Source organism: Oncorhynchus nerka, linkage group LG18 (assembly GCF_034236695.1).
Source record: "Oncorhynchus nerka isolate Pitt River linkage group LG18, Oner_Uvic_2.0, whole genome shotgun sequence".
Classification (NCBI taxonomy): domain Eukaryota; kingdom Metazoa; phylum Chordata; class Actinopteri; order Salmoniformes; family Salmonidae; genus Oncorhynchus; species Oncorhynchus nerka.
Window position 1 is genome coordinate 82168276 of NC_088413.1, and position 19354 is coordinate 82187629.

Below are 19354 nucleotides of genomic sequence, written 5' to 3' on the forward strand. Positions count from 1 at the left end.
GGGCACTTGAATGCTACTTTCAGAACAACTGGAAAATCTCTTAAAATATGTGTTATTCTGATCCTCACCTCCTCTGACTGCGTGGGGGCGTTGTCATGACAATGTCCCCTTGTCCATCACATGGAAGCGAGAGGGATAACTGGGAACAAAATCTGTCTTCTCCAGCAGGTGCCGTTTTTTCGCATGGAGATCCATGGGACTGTCGAATGTATTATTGTTGTTGTTGTTGTTTTAAGGTATGGCATATTTTCTACGTGTGGCTCTTTTGATCGAATATAAGTTTTGTAATTATTAGGTTGTTATGTTACTGATATGATATATTGGAGTTGGTCGTCACTAGTTCGCACAGCCACAAAGTCATTAACCCCACCAATTTCTACAATTTATCTTCATAAAATGTGATTTGAAACCTTAACCACAGTGTTAAACGTATCCCTAACCTTAAATGAAAACCACAAAGTGAATTTGAGTTTTCATGAATTCCTACGATGTAGACCGTCGTCTTTGTGGCTGTGGTAACTAGTGGAAACAGTTTACAGTGATATCTGCCCTCTGATTGGCTAGAATGGGTTCCACCTGATTTTTGCCTCCTCCCAGATGGCTTCTATTTTCGAGGAGGTTTATTTTGGTTGTTAGAACGGCCCCTACATTATCTGGATAATGTCATGGGTAATGTGTCCGTCATGATAAATGGACCCGGAAGAAGAACCTCAACACCACCACAAACCAGTGGCCATGTGCAGGAAGGCAGCGCTGCGTTATGGTGCGGACGTGAAACACTGAAGGTAGGTGAATGGAAATAAACAAGCAGCAAATGTCAGTCCAGAGAAGGACATTAAAGTTGGTAACTGATGTATCTTGTCTAGTAGATTCAGCTAAGGTTGTCTGTGCTAGTTAGTACATTAGTTTAACGTTACCAAGCTAAGCTTCACTATGAAAAGGTCTCGCATGGAAAACACGCTCCTGTTAGTTGGTGACAACCACCGCAACATGACAAACTAATTGCTATTTTACATTTTAGATTAGGTCTCTGACTAACTCGTTTATAATTGTGGAAACCACATTAGCTAATAGGTTAGCTGACTGACACGCTTCACTATCTAGCGACATCAGTCATCCAGTATTCAGAAACATCCAGATATATTTTAGCAACGCTTATTAATAGCTGTTAATCAAACTTGTCCAGCGACCGGACTAGTTTGTACCAGCTAACTAGCTACACTTGTAAACGACAGTGAATTACACAGTGTTGTCTCCGCTATTATATACCCTGCTGTTTGCACAGTGTTGTCTCCGCTATTATATACCCTGCTGATTGCACAGTGTTGTCTCCGCTATTATATACCCTGCTGTTTGCACAGTGTTGTCTCCGCTATTATATACCCTGCTGATTGCACAGTGTTGTCTCCGCTATTATATACCCTGCTGTTTGCACAGTGTTGTCTCCGCTATTATATACCCTGCTGATTGCACAGTGTTGTCTCCGCTATTATATACCCTGCTGATTGCACAGTGTTGTCTCCGCTATTATATACCCTGCTGTTTGCACAGTGTTGTCTCCGCTATTATATACCCTGCTGATTGCACAGTGTTGTCTCCTATATTATATACCCTGCTGTTTGTACAGTGTTGTCTCCGCTATTATATACCCTGCTGTTTGCACAGTGTTGTCTCCGCTATTATATACCCTGCTGTTTGCACAGTGTTGTCTCCGCTATTATATACCCTGCTGTTTGCACAGTGTTGTCTCCGCTATTATATACCCTGCTGTTTGCACAGTGTTGTCTCCGCTATTATATACCCTGCTGTTTGCACAGTGTTGTCTCCGCTATTATATACCCTGCTGTTTGCACAGTGTTGTCTCCGCTATTATATACCCTGCTGTTTGCACAGTGTTGTCTCCGCTATTATATACCCTGCTGATTGCACAGTGTTGTCTCCGCTATTATATACCCTGCTGTTTGCACAGTGTTGTCTCCGCTATTATATACCCTGCTGATTGCACAGTGTTGTCTCCGCTATTATATACCCTGCTGTTTGCACAGTGTTGTCTCCGCTATTATATACCCTGCTGATTGCACAGTGTTGTCTCCGCTATTATATACCCTGCTGTTTGCACAGTGTTGTCTCCGCTATTATATACCCTGCTGATTGCACAGTGTTGTCTCCGCTATTATATACCCTGCTGATTGCACAGTGTTGTCTCCTATATTATATACCCTGCTGTTTGTACAGTGTTGTCTCCGCTATTATATACCCTGCTGTTTGCACAGTGTTGTCTCCGCTATTATATACCCTGCTGTTTGCACTCCCAAGGGTCGGATTCACCATCAAAAGCATTTATCAGGCATTTCCATCATCTCTAGAAACACTAACCAGTCGCTGGATTGAATGTGTCATTTACTATCAAATAAGCATTAAAAACAGAAGGCTGAAATTCAGGGCGTTCACACATCTGCAGGAACCCCACTTGATCGTGTTTAAACTGGGGGAGGTGAGGCTCAGTGCAGTCTAGTATTACATGACAGCCACCGTTAATTATATATATATTTTTGTATGGAACACCGTGTAGAAAACAATCTACTAACCGCTCAGTTTACAGTGCAGACAACACATCTCAACATAGAAAACCCTTGATAAATATTATCGAAGGTCGGGGGCAACAACGGCATCTACACCGTGTCCTTCGTCCCCGGTCTGTCGGCCACTGGTTTCCCCCAACGAGGGTGAGGGCAGGAGCGACACCATGTACTTAATAACTACCTAGTTAACTAGCGCACGGTGTCCTTAATTAGCGAGTTAACTAGCGCACGGTGTCCTTAATTAGCGAGTTAACTAGCGCACGGTGTCCTTAATTAGCGAGTTAACTAGCGCACGGTGTCCTTAATTAGCGAGTTAACTAGCGCACGGTGTCATTAATTAGCGAGTTAACTAGCGCACGGTGTCCTTAATTAGCGAGTTAACTAGCGCACGGTGTCCTTAACCCTTATCTTAACCAGTACAAAACCAGTCTTGTCTCTTCTGTGTCGAGTCTTGTCTCTTCCTTGACCAAACTGCTTCGGTCTTGGAACAAATGCTCTGACTCTGTAGTTGATATTATCCCAACTGCACTTGAGGGAGACTCCATATCAACAAAAGAACAGATACTCTTGACTTTTTCATTATTCACATGATTCATCCGACGAGCATCAATCACTCCAGGAATCTCTGCAACATCGACTTCCCACAAAGACGCCAGATATTCATGTGTTGACATGTGACTATAGCAGATTGAGTTGTCCTGTAGTGATGATGACATGTGACTATAGCAGATTGAGTTGTCCTGTAGTGATGATGACATGTGACTATAGCAGATTGAGTTGTCCTGTAGTGATGACATGTGACTATAGCAGATTGAGTTGTCCTGTAGTGATGACATGTGACTATAGCAGATTGAGTTGTCCTGTAGTGATGACATGTGACTAGCAGATTGAGTTGTCCTGTAGTGATGACATGTGACTATAGCAGATTGAGTTGTCCTGTAGTGATGACATGTGACTATAGCAGATTGAGTTGTCCTGTAGTGATGACATGTGACTATAGCAGATTGAGTTGTCATGTGACTATAGCAGTGAGTTGTGATGATGACATGTGACTATAGCAGATTGAGTTGTCCTGTAGTGATGTTGACATGTGACTATAGCAGATTGAGTTGTCCTGTAGTGATGACATGTGACTATAGCAGATTGAGTTGTCCTGTAGTGATGACATGTGACTATAGCAGATTGAGTTGTCCTGTAGTGATGACATGTGACTATAGCAGATTGAGTTGTCCTGTAGTGATGTTGACATGTGACTATAGCAGATTGAGTTGTCCTGTAGTGATGTTGACATGTGACTATAGCAGATTGAGTTGTCCTGTAGTGATGACATGTGACTATAGCAGATTGAGTTGTCCTGTAGTGATGTTGACATGTGACTATAGCAGATTGAGTTGTCCTGTAGTGATGTTGACATGTGACTATAGCAGATTGAGTTGTCCTGTAGTGATGACATGTGACTATAGCAGATTGAGTTGTCCTGTAGTGATGATGACATGTGACTATAGCAGATTGAGTTGTCCTGTAGTGATGTCATGTGACTATAGCAGATTGAGTTGTCCTGTAGTGATGACATGTGACTATAGCAGATTGAGTTGTCCTGTAGTGATGTTGACATGTGACTATAGCAGATTGAGTTGTCCTGTAGTGATGACATGTGACTATAGCAGATTGAGTTGTCCTGTAGTGATGACATGTGACTAGCAGATTGAGTTGTCCTGTAGTGATGACATGTGACTATAGCAGATTGAGTTGTCCTGTAGTGATGATGACATGTGACTATAGCAGATTGAGTTGTCCTGTAGTGATGACATGTGACTATAGCAGATTGAGTTGTCCTGTAGTGATGACATGTGACTATAGCAGATTGAGTTGTCCTGTAGTGATGTTGACATGTGACTATAGCAGATTGAGTTGTCCTGTAGTGATGATGACATGTGACTATAGCAGATTGAGTTGTCCTGTAGTGATGTTGACATGTGACTATAGCAGATTGAGTTGTCCTGTAGTGATGTTGACATGTGACTATAGCAGATTGAGTTGTCCTGTAGTGATGATGACATGTGACTATAGCAGATTGAGTTGTCCTGTAGTGATGACATGTGACTATAGCAGATTGAGTTGTCCTGTAGTGATGTTGACATGTGACTATAGCAGATTGAGTTGTCCTGTAGTGATGACATGTGACTATAGCAGATTGAGTTGTCCTGTAGTGATGATGACATGTGACTATAGCAGATTGAGTTGTCCTGTAGTGATGTTGACATGTGACTATAGCAGATTGAGTTGTCCTGTAGTGATGTTGACATGTGACTATAGCAGATTGAGTTGTCCTGTAGTGATGATGACATGTGACTATAGCAGATTGAGTTGTCCTGTAGTGATGACATGTGACTATAGCAGATTGAGTTGTCCTGTAGTGATGACATGTGACTATAGCAGATTGAGTTGTCCTGTAGTGATGATGACATGTGACTATAGCAGATTGAGTTGTCCTGTAGTGATGACATGTGACTATAGCAGATTGAGTTGTCCTGTAGTGATGTTGACATGTGACTATAGCAGATTGAGTTGTCCTGTAGTGATGACATGTGACTATAGCAGATTGAGTTGTCCTGTAGTGATGACATGTGACTATAGCAGATTGAGTTGTCCTGTAGTGATGACATGTGACTATAGCAGATTGAGTTGTCCTGTAGTGATGTCATGTGACTATAGCAGATTGAGTTGTCCTGTAGTGATGATGACATGTGACTATAGCAGATTGAGTTGTCCTGTAGTGATGACATGTGACTATAGCAGATTGAGTTGTCCTGTAGTGATGATGACATGTGACTATAGCAGATTGAGTTGTCCTGTAGTGATGACATGTGACTATAGCAGATTGAGTTGTCCTGTAGTGATGTTGACATGTGACTATAGCAGATTGAGTTGTCCTGTAGTGATGACATGTGACTATAGCAGATTGAGTTGTCCTGTAGTGATGTTGACATGTGACTATAGCAGATTGAGTTGTCCTGTAGTGATGATGACATGTGACTATAGCAGATTGAGTTGTCCTGTAGTGATGTTGACATGTGACTATAGCAGATTGAGTTGTCCTGTAGTGATGATGACATGTGACTATAGCAGATTGAGTTGTCCTGTAGTGATGACATGTGACTATAGCAGATTGAGTTGTCCTGTAGTGATGACATGTGACTATAGCAGATTGAGTTGTCCTGTAGTGATGACATGTGACTATAGCAGATTGAGTTGTCCTGTAGTGATGTTGACATGTGACTATAGCAGATTGAGTTGTCCTGTAGTGATGACATGTGACTATAGCAGATTGAGTTGTCCTGTAGTGATGACATGTGACTATAGCAGATTGAGTTGTCCTGTAGTGATGACATGTGACTATAGCAGATTGAGTTGTCCTGTAGTGATGACATGTGACTATAGCAGATTGAGTTGTCCTGTAGTGATGATGACATGTGACTATAGCAGATTGAGTTGTCCTGTAGTGATGTTGACATGTGACTATAGCAGATTGAGTTGTCCTGTAGTGATGTTGACATGTGACTATAGCAGATTGAGTTGTCCTGTAGTGATGATGACATGTGACTATAGCAGATTATTTCCCAGGGGATGAGATGTCTTCTACTAACCAATAGTCTTTTCTCTTCACAGGCGCCGACGTTGGACAGGACAAATCTTGCTGTTCCCCAATGCTGACATCACCAGTATCTCTGAACAAACTTCAATTCGATCTGTAAAGGTCTGTCTACCTACACCCCTCTACACACCACACAACCAACCAGCTCTAACCAAATCGGGACCTCTGAAACCCAAGATGGCTACTAGATTTAATGCCCTGATGGCTACGGTGGTCACCCTGTTGGGGGCCACCTTGGGAGGCCTGTTACTATGGCGACAGCCAACCCTGAGGACACAGAAGAAGCGGCGTCTATCTCCGGGTCAGATAGGGGTCAGCACTGGTCCCGTATCAGTGGAACAGCTGGGTCCTGTGAAACCAGAGCCTGTCGAGTCCCAGCTAACCCCTGGTCAGAGCCTGGACCTCCTGCCTGTTTCACTGCCCCCTGCTGACCAGCTCTTGGCAGTGCAGTCTGTGATGGTGAGCTCTGAGGAGGATTGGGAGCAGCTGTGGCCGTCGCTGCAAAAGGAGCTATCAGTCTACCCCGTCCTCGGGCTGGACTGCGAATGGGTAAGGGCCTGGGTGTACGAGTTCGTTTTGCATGTAAAAAGTATATTTCCTGTCATAGTCTTCCGCTCCTTCCTCATCCACCCTCCTCTCCGTATTCCCCTTCTTCCCAGGTGTCAGTGAAGGGTCAGCTGTCTCCCTCCTCATCCTCCTTCCTCTCCCTCCCCAGGTGTCAGTGAAGGGTCAGCCGTCTCCCTCATCCACCTTCCTCTCCCTCCCCAGGTGTCAGTGAAGGGTCAGCCGTCTCCCTCATCCACCTTCCTCTCCCTCCCCAGGTGTCAGTGAAGGGTCAGCCGTCTCCCTCATCCACCTTCCTCTCCCTCCCCAGGTGTCAGTGAAGGGTCAGCCGTCTCCCTCATCCACCTTCCTCTCCCTCCCCAGGTGTCAGTGAAGGGTCAGCCGTCTCCCTCCTCATCCACCTTCCTCTCCCTCCCCAGGTGTCAGTGAAGGGTCAGCCGTCTCCCTCCTCATCCACCTTCCTCTCCCTCCCCAGGTGTCAGTGAATGGTAAGTCGTCAGCTGTCTCCCTCCTCCAGATGACTTCCTACTCTGGCCTGTGTGTGGTGGTGAGGCTACAGCTGCTCCGAGGAAGCCAGCAGGACTTTCCCCTCAGCTTGAAGGAGGTATATGGTCCTCTGTGGCTCAGTTGGTGGAGAATTATGCTTTTTAATGCCAGTATAGTGGGTTCGATTCCCACTGGGGACACCAATATTACAATTATGGGTGGATGGCATATATTCTGTTGTATTATTATATAGGTCCTCCGGGACCCCCATGTCCTGAAGGTGGGCGTGGGCTGTTATGAGGACGGGAAACGTCTGACCCGAGACTACGGTCTGTCACTGGGGAGTACCGTGGACCTGAGATATCTCGCACTACGACAAAGGTACTACTGGAGATTGACTATCAACCAAAGCCCATCTTTTATATAATACAACTGAGTACAAATGTTCATCTTTTTAAATTTACAATCTGTAGAAACTATGAGAATATAAAGGTTTTAGACTTCTTTTTTTCTTAAACATTTACAGCACAGTTGAAATATTTGGAAAATAGAATTTTCAGAGATTGATGGGAGGGTCTGAGTGGAGCTGAATGTTGGGACTAAATACACATAAACATAGATGACTAATGTCAAATATACCGTGTCTGTGGGATGTAGAAGTGGAACATTAGTTTACTCCAATTAGTCGAGGGGTGGTGAGGTGAAGGGACAATAATAAAGGAAAATATATTTTAAAAAAATTCAATATATGGGGGATTGGAAATTATACACACAGTTACATTGATAGATAGAACCTACAGTCTACAATATGAAATATCTACCTGAAGAACAAACCATCACTACCTCCTGAAGAACAAACCATCACTACCTCCTGAAGAACAAACCATCACTACCTCCTGAAGAACAAACCATCACTACCTCCTGAAGAACAAACCATCACTACCTCCTGAAGAACAAACCATCACTACCTCCTGAAGAACAAACCATCACTACCTCCTGAAGAACAAACCATCACTACCTCCTGAAGAACAAACCATCACTACCTCCTGAAGAACAAACCATCTCTACCTCCTGAAGAACAAACCATCACTACCTCCTGAAGAACAAACCATCACTACCTCCTGAAGAACAAACCATCACTACCTCCTGAAGAACAAACCATCACTACCTCCTGAAGAACAAACCATCACTACCTCCTGAAGAACAAACCATCACTACCTCCTGAAGAACAAACCATCACTACCTCCTGAAGAACAAACCATCTCTACCTCCTGAAGAACAAACACATCTCGAGGTTCTGTTTTGATCAACCGTTTACCCTCCAGATTCTCTGTCTCAATTCAAGGGGCTTTATTGGCATGGGGAACATTGCCAAAGCAAGTGAAATAGATAATTAAAATAACAAAATATTTACTAACATTTGGCACCTGATGGCACACTGTGGTATTTCACTCTATAGATATGGGAGTTGATCAAAATTGAATTTGTTTTCAAATACTTTGTGGGGATCTGTGCAATCTGAGGGAAATATGTCTCTCTAATATGGTCATACATTGGGCAGGAGGTTAGGAAGTACAGCTCAGTTTCCACCTCATTTTGTGGCAGTGAGCACATAGACCTGGCTCTCAAGAGAAGACAGGCTACCTACGGCGGCCATTCTCAATAGCAAGGCTATGCTCAGTCTGTACACAGTCAAATATTTCCTTAATGGGCTCAGGTCTGACAATGTGCAGAAGATCTACAAGTCAGAGTTTTACATCCACTCAGGTTGGAGTCATTAAAACTTGTTTACATACACTCAGGTTGGAGTCATTAAAACTAGTTTACATTCACTTAGGTTGGAGTCATTAACTAGTTTACATACACTTAGGTTGGAGTCATTAAAACTAGTTTACATACACTTAGGTTGGAGTCATTAAAACTAGTTTACATACACTTAGGTTGGAGTCATTAAAACTAGTTTACATTCACTTAGGTTGGAGTCATTAACTAGTTTACATACACTTAGGTTGGAGTCATTAACTAGTTTACATTCACTTAGGTTGGAGTCATTAACTAGTTTACATACACTTAGGTTGGAGTCATTAAAACTAGTTTACATTCACTTAGGTTGGAGTCATTAAAACTAGTTTACATACACTTAGGTTGGAGTCATTAAAACTAGTTTACATTCACTTAGGTTGGTGTCATTAACTTGTTTACATACACTTAGGTTGGTGTCATTAACTTGTTTACATACACTTAGGTTGGTGTCATTAACTTGTTTACATACACTTAGGTTGGTGTCATTAACTTGTTTACATCCACTCAGGTTGGAGTCATTAAAACTAGTTTACATACACTTAGGTTGGAGTCATTAAAACTAGTTTACATACACTTAGGTTGGTGTCATTAACTTGTTTTTCAACCACTCTACAACTTCCTTGTTAACAAACTAGTTTTGGCAAGTGAGTTAGGACATCTAATTTGTGTATGACACAAGTCATTTTAAATGTCATGGCTTTAGAAGCTTCTGATAGGCTAATTGACATCATTTGAGTCAATTGGAGGTGTACCTGTGGATGTATTTCAAGGCCTACCTTCAAACTCAGTGCCTCGTTGACATCATCGGAATCATCCAAGCTGTTAAAAGGCACAGTCAACAGTATGTAAACTTCTGACCCACTTGTGATAAAGAAATAATCTGCCTGTAATTTATTGTTGGAAAAATGTACTTGTGTCATGCACAAAGTAGATGTCCTAACCGACTTGACAAAACTATAGTTTAAGTAGAAATGTGTGGAGTGGTTGAAAAACAAGGTTTTAATGACTCCAACCTAAGTGAATGTAAACTAGTTTTAATGACTCCAACCTAAGTGGATGTAAACTAGTCTTAATGACTCCAACCTAAGTGGATGTAAACTAGTTTTAATGACTCCAACCTAAGTGAATGTAAACTAGTTTTAATGACTCCAACCTAAGTGTATGTAAACTAGTTTTAATGACTCCAACCTAAGTGGATGTAAACTAGTTTTAATGACTCCAACCTAAGTGGATGTAAACTAGTTTTAATGACTCCAACCTAAGTGAATGTAAACTTCCCACTTCAACTGTATTTCCCAGGCTCTGGTTCTGAACCGGTGTTTCCCAGGCTCTGGTTCTGAACCGGTGTTTCCCAGGCTCTGGTTCTGAACCGGTGTTTCCCAGGCTCTGGTTCTGAACCGGTGTTTCCCAGGCTCTGGTTCTGAACCGGTGTTTCCCAGGCTCTGGTTCTGAACCGGTGTTTCCCAGGCTCTGGTTCTGAACCGGTGTTTCCCAGGCTCTGGTTCTGAACCGGTGTTTCCCAGGCTCTGGTTCTGAAGGCTCTGGTTCTGAACCGGTGTTTCCCAGGCTCTGGTTCTGAACCGGTGTTTCCCAGGCTCTGGTTCTGAACCGGTGTTTCCCAGGCTCTGGTTCTGAACCGGTGTTTCCCAGGCTCTGGTTCTGAACCGGTGTTTTTCTGTGCAGGAAGGTAGTGCTGAACAATGGTTTGAGCCTCAAGTCTCTGGCTGCTGACCTGCTCAATGTGTCTCTGGATAAATCCATGACTCTACGGTGCAGTAACTGGGAGGCTGACCAGCTGACCCCAGAACAGGTAAACTACACTACTGGTGCTAATTAATACAGGATGGATCCATAGTGGCTGATCCTAAAACAGGTAAACTATACTACTGGTGCTAATTAATACAGGATGGATCCATAGTGGCTGATCCCAGAACAGGTAAACTATACTACTGGTGCTAATTAATACAGGATGGATCCATAGTGGCTGATCCCAGAACAGGTAAACTACACTACTGATCCCAGAACAGGTAAACTACACTACTGGTGCTAATTAATACAGGGATCCTGTGGTATGGAAAGATTTGATGTTACTGTTTGAGATCAACTACAGTGCAGTCGGACTGCGACGAATAACTGATCGACAAATCTCCTTGCATCCCAAATATAACCAACTACTATGTTGTGAAGATGTGCGATCCTCTGCAGTTTTATTTTGCTCAGGGATCCCTCTCAAACACGTTGTCTCTGATTTTTAACCCCAATCTCTTTGTCTTGTGACCCCAAGATAACTTACGCAGCCCGAGATGCCCAGGTATCCATCGCCCTGTTCATCCACCTGCTGGGCCTCAACTCAGACACCACGCCCTCACCTGACAGTGGGAGTGGCTATACCCAGCTGGCCAATCGCTGCCAGGGCCTGGTAGACACACCCTTCAGGGAGAGGGGTGGAGGAGAGGGAGAGGACGGTAAGAGGAAGAGTAAGAAGCGCCAGCAGCCTACTTCGGAAAGCCCCGAGACTGGGGACCAGCAAGTACCAGACCCCAGAAGGAACAACAAGAGAAAACCGCTCGGTGTGGGCTACGCTGCTAGGTCAGTGGTGGGTTTGTCTGTCCAGGGATCTCTTTCATAGCACAAGCCCATGGAGCAGGCATTTGTTACTGACCTCTGGAAAATGCCAGTTTTCAGGGTCGTAATACCGAACAATTTGCCTGACTTTCATAGTAACAATCACCCACATTTTAGGTAAACCTTTGGTGTAAAAGTAGTGTGATTCTGGCCTTAATTTTAGACGGGTTTTATACATTTTCCTGTGTTAGTCACTAGTCTGATCCCCTGAGGTTCTGTGTTAGTCACTAGTCTGATCCCCTGGGGTTCTGTGTTAGTCACTAGTCTGATCCCCTGAGGTTCTGTGTTAGTCACTAGTCTGATCCCCTGGGGTTCTGTGTTAGTCACTAGTCTGATCCCCTGGGGTTCTGTGTTAGTCACTAGTCTGATCCCCTGGGGTTCTGTGTTAGTCACTAGTCTGATCCCCTGGGGTTCTGTGTTAGTCACTAGTCTGATCCCCTGGGGTTCTGTGTTAGTCACTAGTCTGATCCCCTGGGGTTCTGTTCGCTCTGTGTGTTGCAGGAAGTCTCCTCTTTATGACAACTGCTTCCTCTATGCCCCGGATGGACAACCCCTCTGTACCTGCGACAAGAAGAAGGCCCAGTGGTACCTGGATAAAGGAATAGGAGGTATACAAACACCACCTTATACCCTGCTGGCAGTGCCAACACTGACCATAGGAGGGTAGACAAACACCACCTTATACCCTGCTGGCAGTGCCAACACTGACCATAGGAGGGTAGACAAACACCACCTTATACCCTGCTGGCAGTGCCAACACTGACCATAGGAGGGTATACAAACACCACCTTATACCCTGCTGGCAGTGCCAACACTGACCATAGGAGGTAGACATACACCACCTTATACCCTGCTGGCAGTGCCAACACTGACCATAGGAGGTAGACAAACACCACCTTATACCCTGCTGGCAGTGCCAACACTGACCATAGGAGGTAGACATACACCACCTTATACCCTGCTGGCAGTGCCAACACTGACCATAGGAGGGTAGACAAACACCACCTTATACCCTGCTGGCAGTGCCAACACTGACCATAGGAGGTAGACAAACACCACCTTATACCCTGCTGGCAGTGCCAACACTGACCATGGTTTCATATGTACAGTCAATGGGAACATTGTAGTATTGGTGGGTTCATACTGCAAAATGAGCAGGTAGCCTTTTACACTTTTACACTGGCACTTGTAAGCTCCTAAAGTTGGAACGTAGTGGCTGTCCAGTAACGCATCGGGTCAGGCTGTCCATTAACGCATCGGGTCAGGCTGTCCATTAACGCATCGGGTCAGGCTGTCCATTAACGCATCGGGTCAGGCTGTCCAGTAACGCATCGGGTCAGGCTGTCCAGTAGCGCATCGGGTCAGGCTGTCCAGTAGCGCATCGGGTCAGGCTGTCCAGTAGCGCATCGGGTCAGGCTGTCCAGTAGCGCATCGGGTCAGGCTGTCCAGTAGCGCATCGGGTCAGGCTGTCCAGTAACGCATCGGGTCAGGCTGTCCAGTAACGCATCGGGTCAGGCTGTCCAGTAACGCATCGGGTCAGGCTGTCCAGTAACGCATCGGGTCAGGCTGTCCAGTAACGCATCGGGTCAGGCTGTCCAGTAACGCATCGGGTCAGGCTGTCCAGTAACGCATCGGGTCAGGCTGTCCAGTAACGCATCGGGTCAGGCTGTCCAGTAACGCATCGGGTCAGGCTGTCCAGTAACGCATCGGGTCAGGCTGTCCAGTAACGCATCGGGTCAGGCTGTCCAGTAACGCATCGGGTCAGGCTGTCCAGTAACGCATCGGGTCAGGCTGTCCAGTAACGCATCGGGTCAGGCTGTCCAGTAACGCATCGGGTCAGGCTGTCCAGTAACGCATCGGGTCAGGCTGTCCAGTAGCGCATCGGGTCAGGCTGTCCAGTAGCGCATCGGGTCAGGCTGTCCAGTAACGCATCGGGTCAGGCTGTCCAGTAACGCATCGGGTCAGGCTGTCCAGTAACGCATCGGGTCAGGCTGTCCAGTAACGCATCGGGTCAGGCTGTCCAGTAACGCATCGGGTCAGGCTGTCCAGTAACGCATCGGGTCAGGCTGTCCAGTAACGCACCGGGTCAGGCTGTCCAGTAACGCACCGGGTCAGGCTGTCCAGTAGCGCATCGGGTCAGGCTGTCCAGTAACATGCTATACATCAGGTCAGGCTGTAGTTCTGTGACTCACAGCTCTGTATGTGTTTGGACTGACGGGTTTGTTCAAAATGTGCATTTTAAGATTTAATTATCAACATATCCAGTGAAAAGTACAGAAAAATGCGCACAAAATCAAAGTGTAATGATTATATTGTCTTGTCGGGTAAACTGTTCTCACCTTTTGGTCTTATAATTTTCCCCTAATCTCCAAACTTTTCCCTCTAAATTTTTATGTTCATACTTTTCATATTTATTCTGTAAGAAACATTTCAATGTTAGGCCACACGGGCCAAGGTTAGGCCCCCTAGCCAAGGTTAGGCCACACGGGCCAAGGTTAGGCCCCCTAGCCAAGGTTAGGCCCCCTAGCCAAGGTTAGGCCCCCTAGCCAAGGTTAGGCCCCCTAGCCAAGGTTAGGCCCCCTAGCCACACGGGCCAAGGTCAGTTAAAGTTGACTCTTCTCCTGTCTTCCTCTAGTGCTGCAGAGTGAGGAGCCCTTCATCGTGCGTCTGCTGTTTGAGCCTTCGGGACGTCCAGACTCCCAGCAGGACTACTACCTGACTGCCAAGGAGAACCTGTGTGTGGTGTGTGGCAAGAACAACTCTTATATCAGGTGAGGAGAACCTGTGTGGTTGGTGGCAGGAACGACTCTTATATCAGGTGAGGAGAACCTGTGTGGCAAGAACGACTCTTATATCAGGTGAGGAGAACCTGTGTGGTTGGTGGCAGGAACGACTCTTATATCAGGTGAGGAGAACCTGTGTGGTTGGTGGCAAGAACGACTCTTATATCAGGTGAGGAGAACCTGTGTGGTTGGTGGCAGGAACGACTCTTATATCAGGTGAGGAGAACCTGTGTGGTTGGTGGCAGGAACGACTCTTATATCAGGTGAGGAGAACCTGTGTGGTTGGTGGCAGGAACGACTCTTATATCAGGTGAGGAGAACCTGTGTGGTTGGTGGCAGGAACGACTCTTATATCAGGTGAGGAGAACCTGTGTGGTTGGTGGCAAGAACGACTCTTATATCAGGTGAGGAGAACCTGTGTGGTTGGTGGCAGGAACGACTATTTAGCGGTGTTAGTTCCCCTCTGCGTCGAGGGCCGACTGGTTGCCCTCTGCGTCGAGGGCCGACTGGTTGCCGTCTCATCTTACCTCCCTACAGGAAGAACATCGTTCCTCATGAATACAAACGTCACTTCCCCTCGGAGATGAAGGACCACAACTCCCATGACGTCTTGCTGCTGTGCACTTCCTGTCACGCGGCCTGCAACGTTCACGACGGCTTCCTGAAGCAGCAGCTGGCTGATGAGCATGGCGCGCCCCAGGTAGGGCTGGGAAGTGTGTGAGAGGGTTGGGAATTGCGAGGCACCTCACCATAGGATATTATCACCATACTGAGGTGTTCTCATGTATTCTGATTTTGTGTGAATTTATATGCATCGCTATTCTATATTTAGTCATTTTATTGTGATTTGATATATTGATTTTATGTTCTAAACATTGTCTGCTGCAGAGGGACAAGAGAAGTTGAGAAAATAACTTTTAATCAGTCATGGAAATAAGTGTTAAAACCATGTTGGCTCAGAGTATCAATATATTGTTGAGATATTCAACTGTGTGGATATTTATCCCCCCCTCCCCAGGGGTGTGAGGAGGGCGTATGTCTCCTGGAGGACTCTGACCGCAGGAGGGTTCGTTCTGCCGCCCGAGCCCTGCTCACCGTGGGGGCGGGGCTTCCAGAGGCCAGGAGAGATGAGCTACAGAAGGTCATAAGGTCCTTCTTCAACGACACCGACGTGGAGCTGACTCCCGAGACACTTCAGAGTGCTGCAGGCCTGGAGACCAGGTGAGGGTCTGCTCTGTTAACCTGACGAGCATGGGCCTCCGCTCTGAGCCGGTTCCTATCGAGATGTTTAGTTCCTATCGAGATGTTTAGTTCTTGGACGTTTGCTTCTTCTTGCTCTTTGGTATCCAGTTGTTATAATGAAGAAATTGATTTGATTACCCTGCCCCCCCCAGGATCTTCAATGAGAGCTACGTTCCCCACGGGCTGAAGGTGGTGCAGGCGACCGCCGAGCAGGGCCTGAAGGGATTAATGGAGCTGGAGCACCGCTGGAGGCAACACTTCCTATCCACCATGACACCTCGCTACCTTCCTTCTCTCTGGTCTGTCAGCCACAACCACAACAAGTTACTACGCAGGTACGGAGAGGACCTTCCCATCCAGCTGAACTGACCTACAGTCACCACAGTCTGGGTCCCAGGCTACGTCTGTCTGGGTCCCAGGCTACGTCTGTCTGGGTCCCAGGCTACGTCTGTCTGGGTCCCAGGCTACGTCTGTCTGGGTCCCAGGCTACGTCTGTCTGGGTCCCAGGCTACGTCTGTCTGGTTCCCAGGCTACGTCTGTCTGGTTCCCAGGCTACGTCTGTCTGGGTCCCAGGCTACGTCTGTCTGGGTCCCAGGCTACGTCTGTCTGGGTCCCAGGCTACGTCTGTCTCGGTTTGTCTGGTACCAGGCTGATCTCATCAGCTGTTGCAGCAGCCTCTACCTGGGGATTACACAGTATCCCAGAGAACAGACTAATGCCTACAGGTGAAGGGTTGTAATTCTGTGTGTGTTCAGTGCCTGCGATCCTCCTCAGTCTACTGTTGGCTGGACGAGGACATCTGTTGCTCTGATCTGATTGTGGTGCCTTACATGTTAAATGCCAGACAGACTGTGCTCATGGGCCCAGCAGGATGTATTGGCTGCCTTACTGACAAATTGGCACCCTGTTCTTTTATATAGTGTAGTACATTTTGAGATCTAGAGCCTGAGGAGAGAGACTCTGCCTTGTTGTTCTGACCGAGGTCAAATAACTCTGTGAACACTAACTGGAGACGATGGTGCAGAATTCATGATGAAATCCTATTGAATAAAAACCTAAAAAACCACTGGTTTAGGATCGTAACGATACCAGTATCCCAATACTCTGAGGTATCGTGGCAAGGAAAACAAAACATGAAGCAGACTGAATTTCCTGAGAGGAAACAGTCCTAATGCTGTCAACCAGAAGCACATGTTTATTTTCCTACAACAGACAATATTTTACATCCAGTAGATTTTAATGACGCAAGAGTTCAGTCTGCTTTGGGGGTTTTTCCTTGTTGCCATGGAAATACCAGGTATCGTACTCTCTCACCATAGTGGTATGGTGACGATCCCTGCTATGGTTCGGTTTCCCAGATTTAAAACTAGTCCTAGCCAGAAAATAGCGTAGGAGACGAGACTTCATCTAGGCCCAGGAAACGGGCCCCATACAGTGCGTTTGGGAAAGTATTCAGACCCCTTGACTTGTCACATATTCTTCAATGGATTAAATAGTAGTTTTTTTTCCCCCTCATCAACATCCATATGATGTTGACGTCGATTTAGAAAGCACCCCACACATCCCTAATTGTACAACTGACTAGGTGTGTCCCCCCCCCCCCTTCCTTTCTCATAATGACTAAGCAAAAAACTTGTTTTTAGACTTTTGTTGCAAATTTGTTGATTTATTTGACATTTTTAAATATCACATTTACATAAGTATTCAGACCCTCTACTTTGTTGAAGTACCTTTTTGGTAGTGATTACAGCCTCAAGTCTTCTTGGTATGATGCTATATGAGTTTGGCACACCTGTATTTGGGGAGTTTCTCCCATACCTCTCTGCAGATCCCCTCAAGCTCTCCTGTGTTGTCATTGCTTAGGATCGTTGTCCTGTTGGAAGGTGAACCTTTCCCCCCCAGTCTGAGGTCCTGAGCACTCTGGAGCAGGTTTTCATCTCTCTGTACTTTTTGTTCTTTCCCTCGATCCTGACTAGTCTCCCAGTCCTTGCCGCTGAAAAACCTCCCCACAGCTTGATGCTGCCACCACTGTGTCTCGACACAATCCTGTCTGAGCTCTACGGACAATTCCTGTGACCTCGTGGCTTGGTTTTTGTTCTGATATGTCCTGTCAACTGTGGGATCTTATATAGACAGTGTCTTTCCAAATCATGTCCGATCAAGTTGTAGAAACATCTCAAGAATGATCAATGGGAAACCGGATGTACCTGAGCTCAACTTAGTCTCATAGCAAAGTGTCTGAATACTTATGTTAAATAAGGTATCTGTTTTAGTTTTATGCATTTCTTAATTTCTAAAAAAACACTTTGTCATTATGGGATATTGTGTGTAGACTGATTCATTAATTTAATCAATTTTAGATTAAAGCTGTAACGTAACAAGTCGTGGGGTCTGAATATTGACCTGTTTCAGGAAAATCATGTATTTTAGACGAAGCTGGAACCTGCTCTTAGTTATAATTAAATAAGAGTTATAATTTCCCCTGCGGGTTTTCAGTTCTAAAGATAATTACTTCGCATTTGTACAGAAATCAAGTTTGCTTGGCGACGGTAGCTTTAAAAAAAAAAAAATCTTTTTAACACGACAGACCTCATCTTTGTCAAATTTCTTTTAATGGATCGGACAAAGCTATAAATTCAGTAACTGATCAGCCGTTATGAATTGATGCCAAGTGACGACCAGACATTGAATGTGTCTGAAATGGCTTCCTGTACGGTGCCTTCGGAGTATTCACAACCCTGTTTACACATTCTGTTTCAGCCTGATTTTTTTTATTTTATTTTTTAAATGTGTTGCTTATTATTTTTATTATTTTTGTCACTGACCTGACACACAATGTCAAAGTCGAATTATTTTTTTAAGTTATTTTTTACAAATGAATTGAATTAAAAATTAAAAGCTGAAATGTCTTGTGTCAATTATTCAATCAAATCAAATTTTATTTGTCACATACACATGGTTAGCAGATGTTAATGCGAGTGTAGCGAAATGCTTGTGCTTCTAGTTCCGACAATGCAGTAATAACCAACAAGTAATCTAACTAACAATTCCAAAACTACTGTCTTATACACAGTGTAAGGGGATAAGGAATATGTACATAAGGATATATGAATGAGTGATGGTACAGAGCAGCATACAGTAGATGGTATTGAGTACAGTATATACATATGAGATGAGTATGTAGACAAAGTAAACAAAGTGGCATAGTTAAAGTGGCTAGTGATACATGTATTACATAAGGATGCAGTCGATGATGTAGAGTACAGTATATACGTATGCATATGAGATGAATAATGTAGGGTAAGTAACATTATGTAAGGTAGCATTGTTTAAAGTGGCTAGTGATATATTTACATTTCCCATCAATTCCCATTATTAAAGTGGCTGGAGTTGGGTCAGTGTCAATGTCAGTGTGTTGGCAGCAGCCACTCAATGTTAGTGGTGGCTGTTTAACAGTCTGATGGCCTTGAGATAGCTGTTTTTCAGTCTCTCGGTCCCAGCTTTGATGCACCTGTACTGACCTCGCCTTCTGGATGATAGCGGGGTGAACAGGCAATGGCTCTGGTGGTTGTTGTCCTTGATGATCTTTATGGCCTTCCTGTAACATCGGGTGG

At 45.1% G+C, this 19354-nt stretch overlaps 2 protein-coding genes across 10 annotated transcripts in view; both read left to right on the forward strand.

Moving 5' to 3' along the window:
- Positions 1-19354, forward strand: part of smoc1 (SPARC related modular calcium binding 1) — a 573206-nt gene that overhangs the window by 330676 nt on the left and 223176 nt on the right. The window lies entirely within an intron of this gene.
- Positions 627-18645, forward strand: LOC115126818 (exonuclease 3'-5' domain-containing protein 2-like). 3 transcript variants are annotated; one of them, XM_065004411.1, is made up of 12 exons: positions 627-785; positions 6252-6786; positions 7277-7405; positions 7541-7668; positions 10774-10900; positions 11375-11679; positions 12217-12323; positions 14351-14486; positions 15036-15198; positions 15517-15719; positions 15893-16075; positions 17717-18645. In XM_065004411.1, the coding sequence occupies exons 2-12, from the start codon at positions 6415-6417 to the stop codon at positions 17814-17816; spliced, it is 1953 nt and encodes a 650-aa protein (XP_064860483.1). In that variant the 5' UTR covers positions 627-785; positions 6252-6414; the 3' UTR covers positions 17817-18645. The 3 variants fall into 3 exon arrangements, with proteins under 3 accessions (XP_064860483.1, XP_064860481.1, XP_064860482.1); XM_065004409.1 differs by lacking the exon at positions 627-785 and adding an exon at positions 3056-3256; XM_065004410.1 differs by lacking the exon at positions 627-785 and adding an exon at positions 3057-3256 and having other exon boundaries at positions 15893-17809.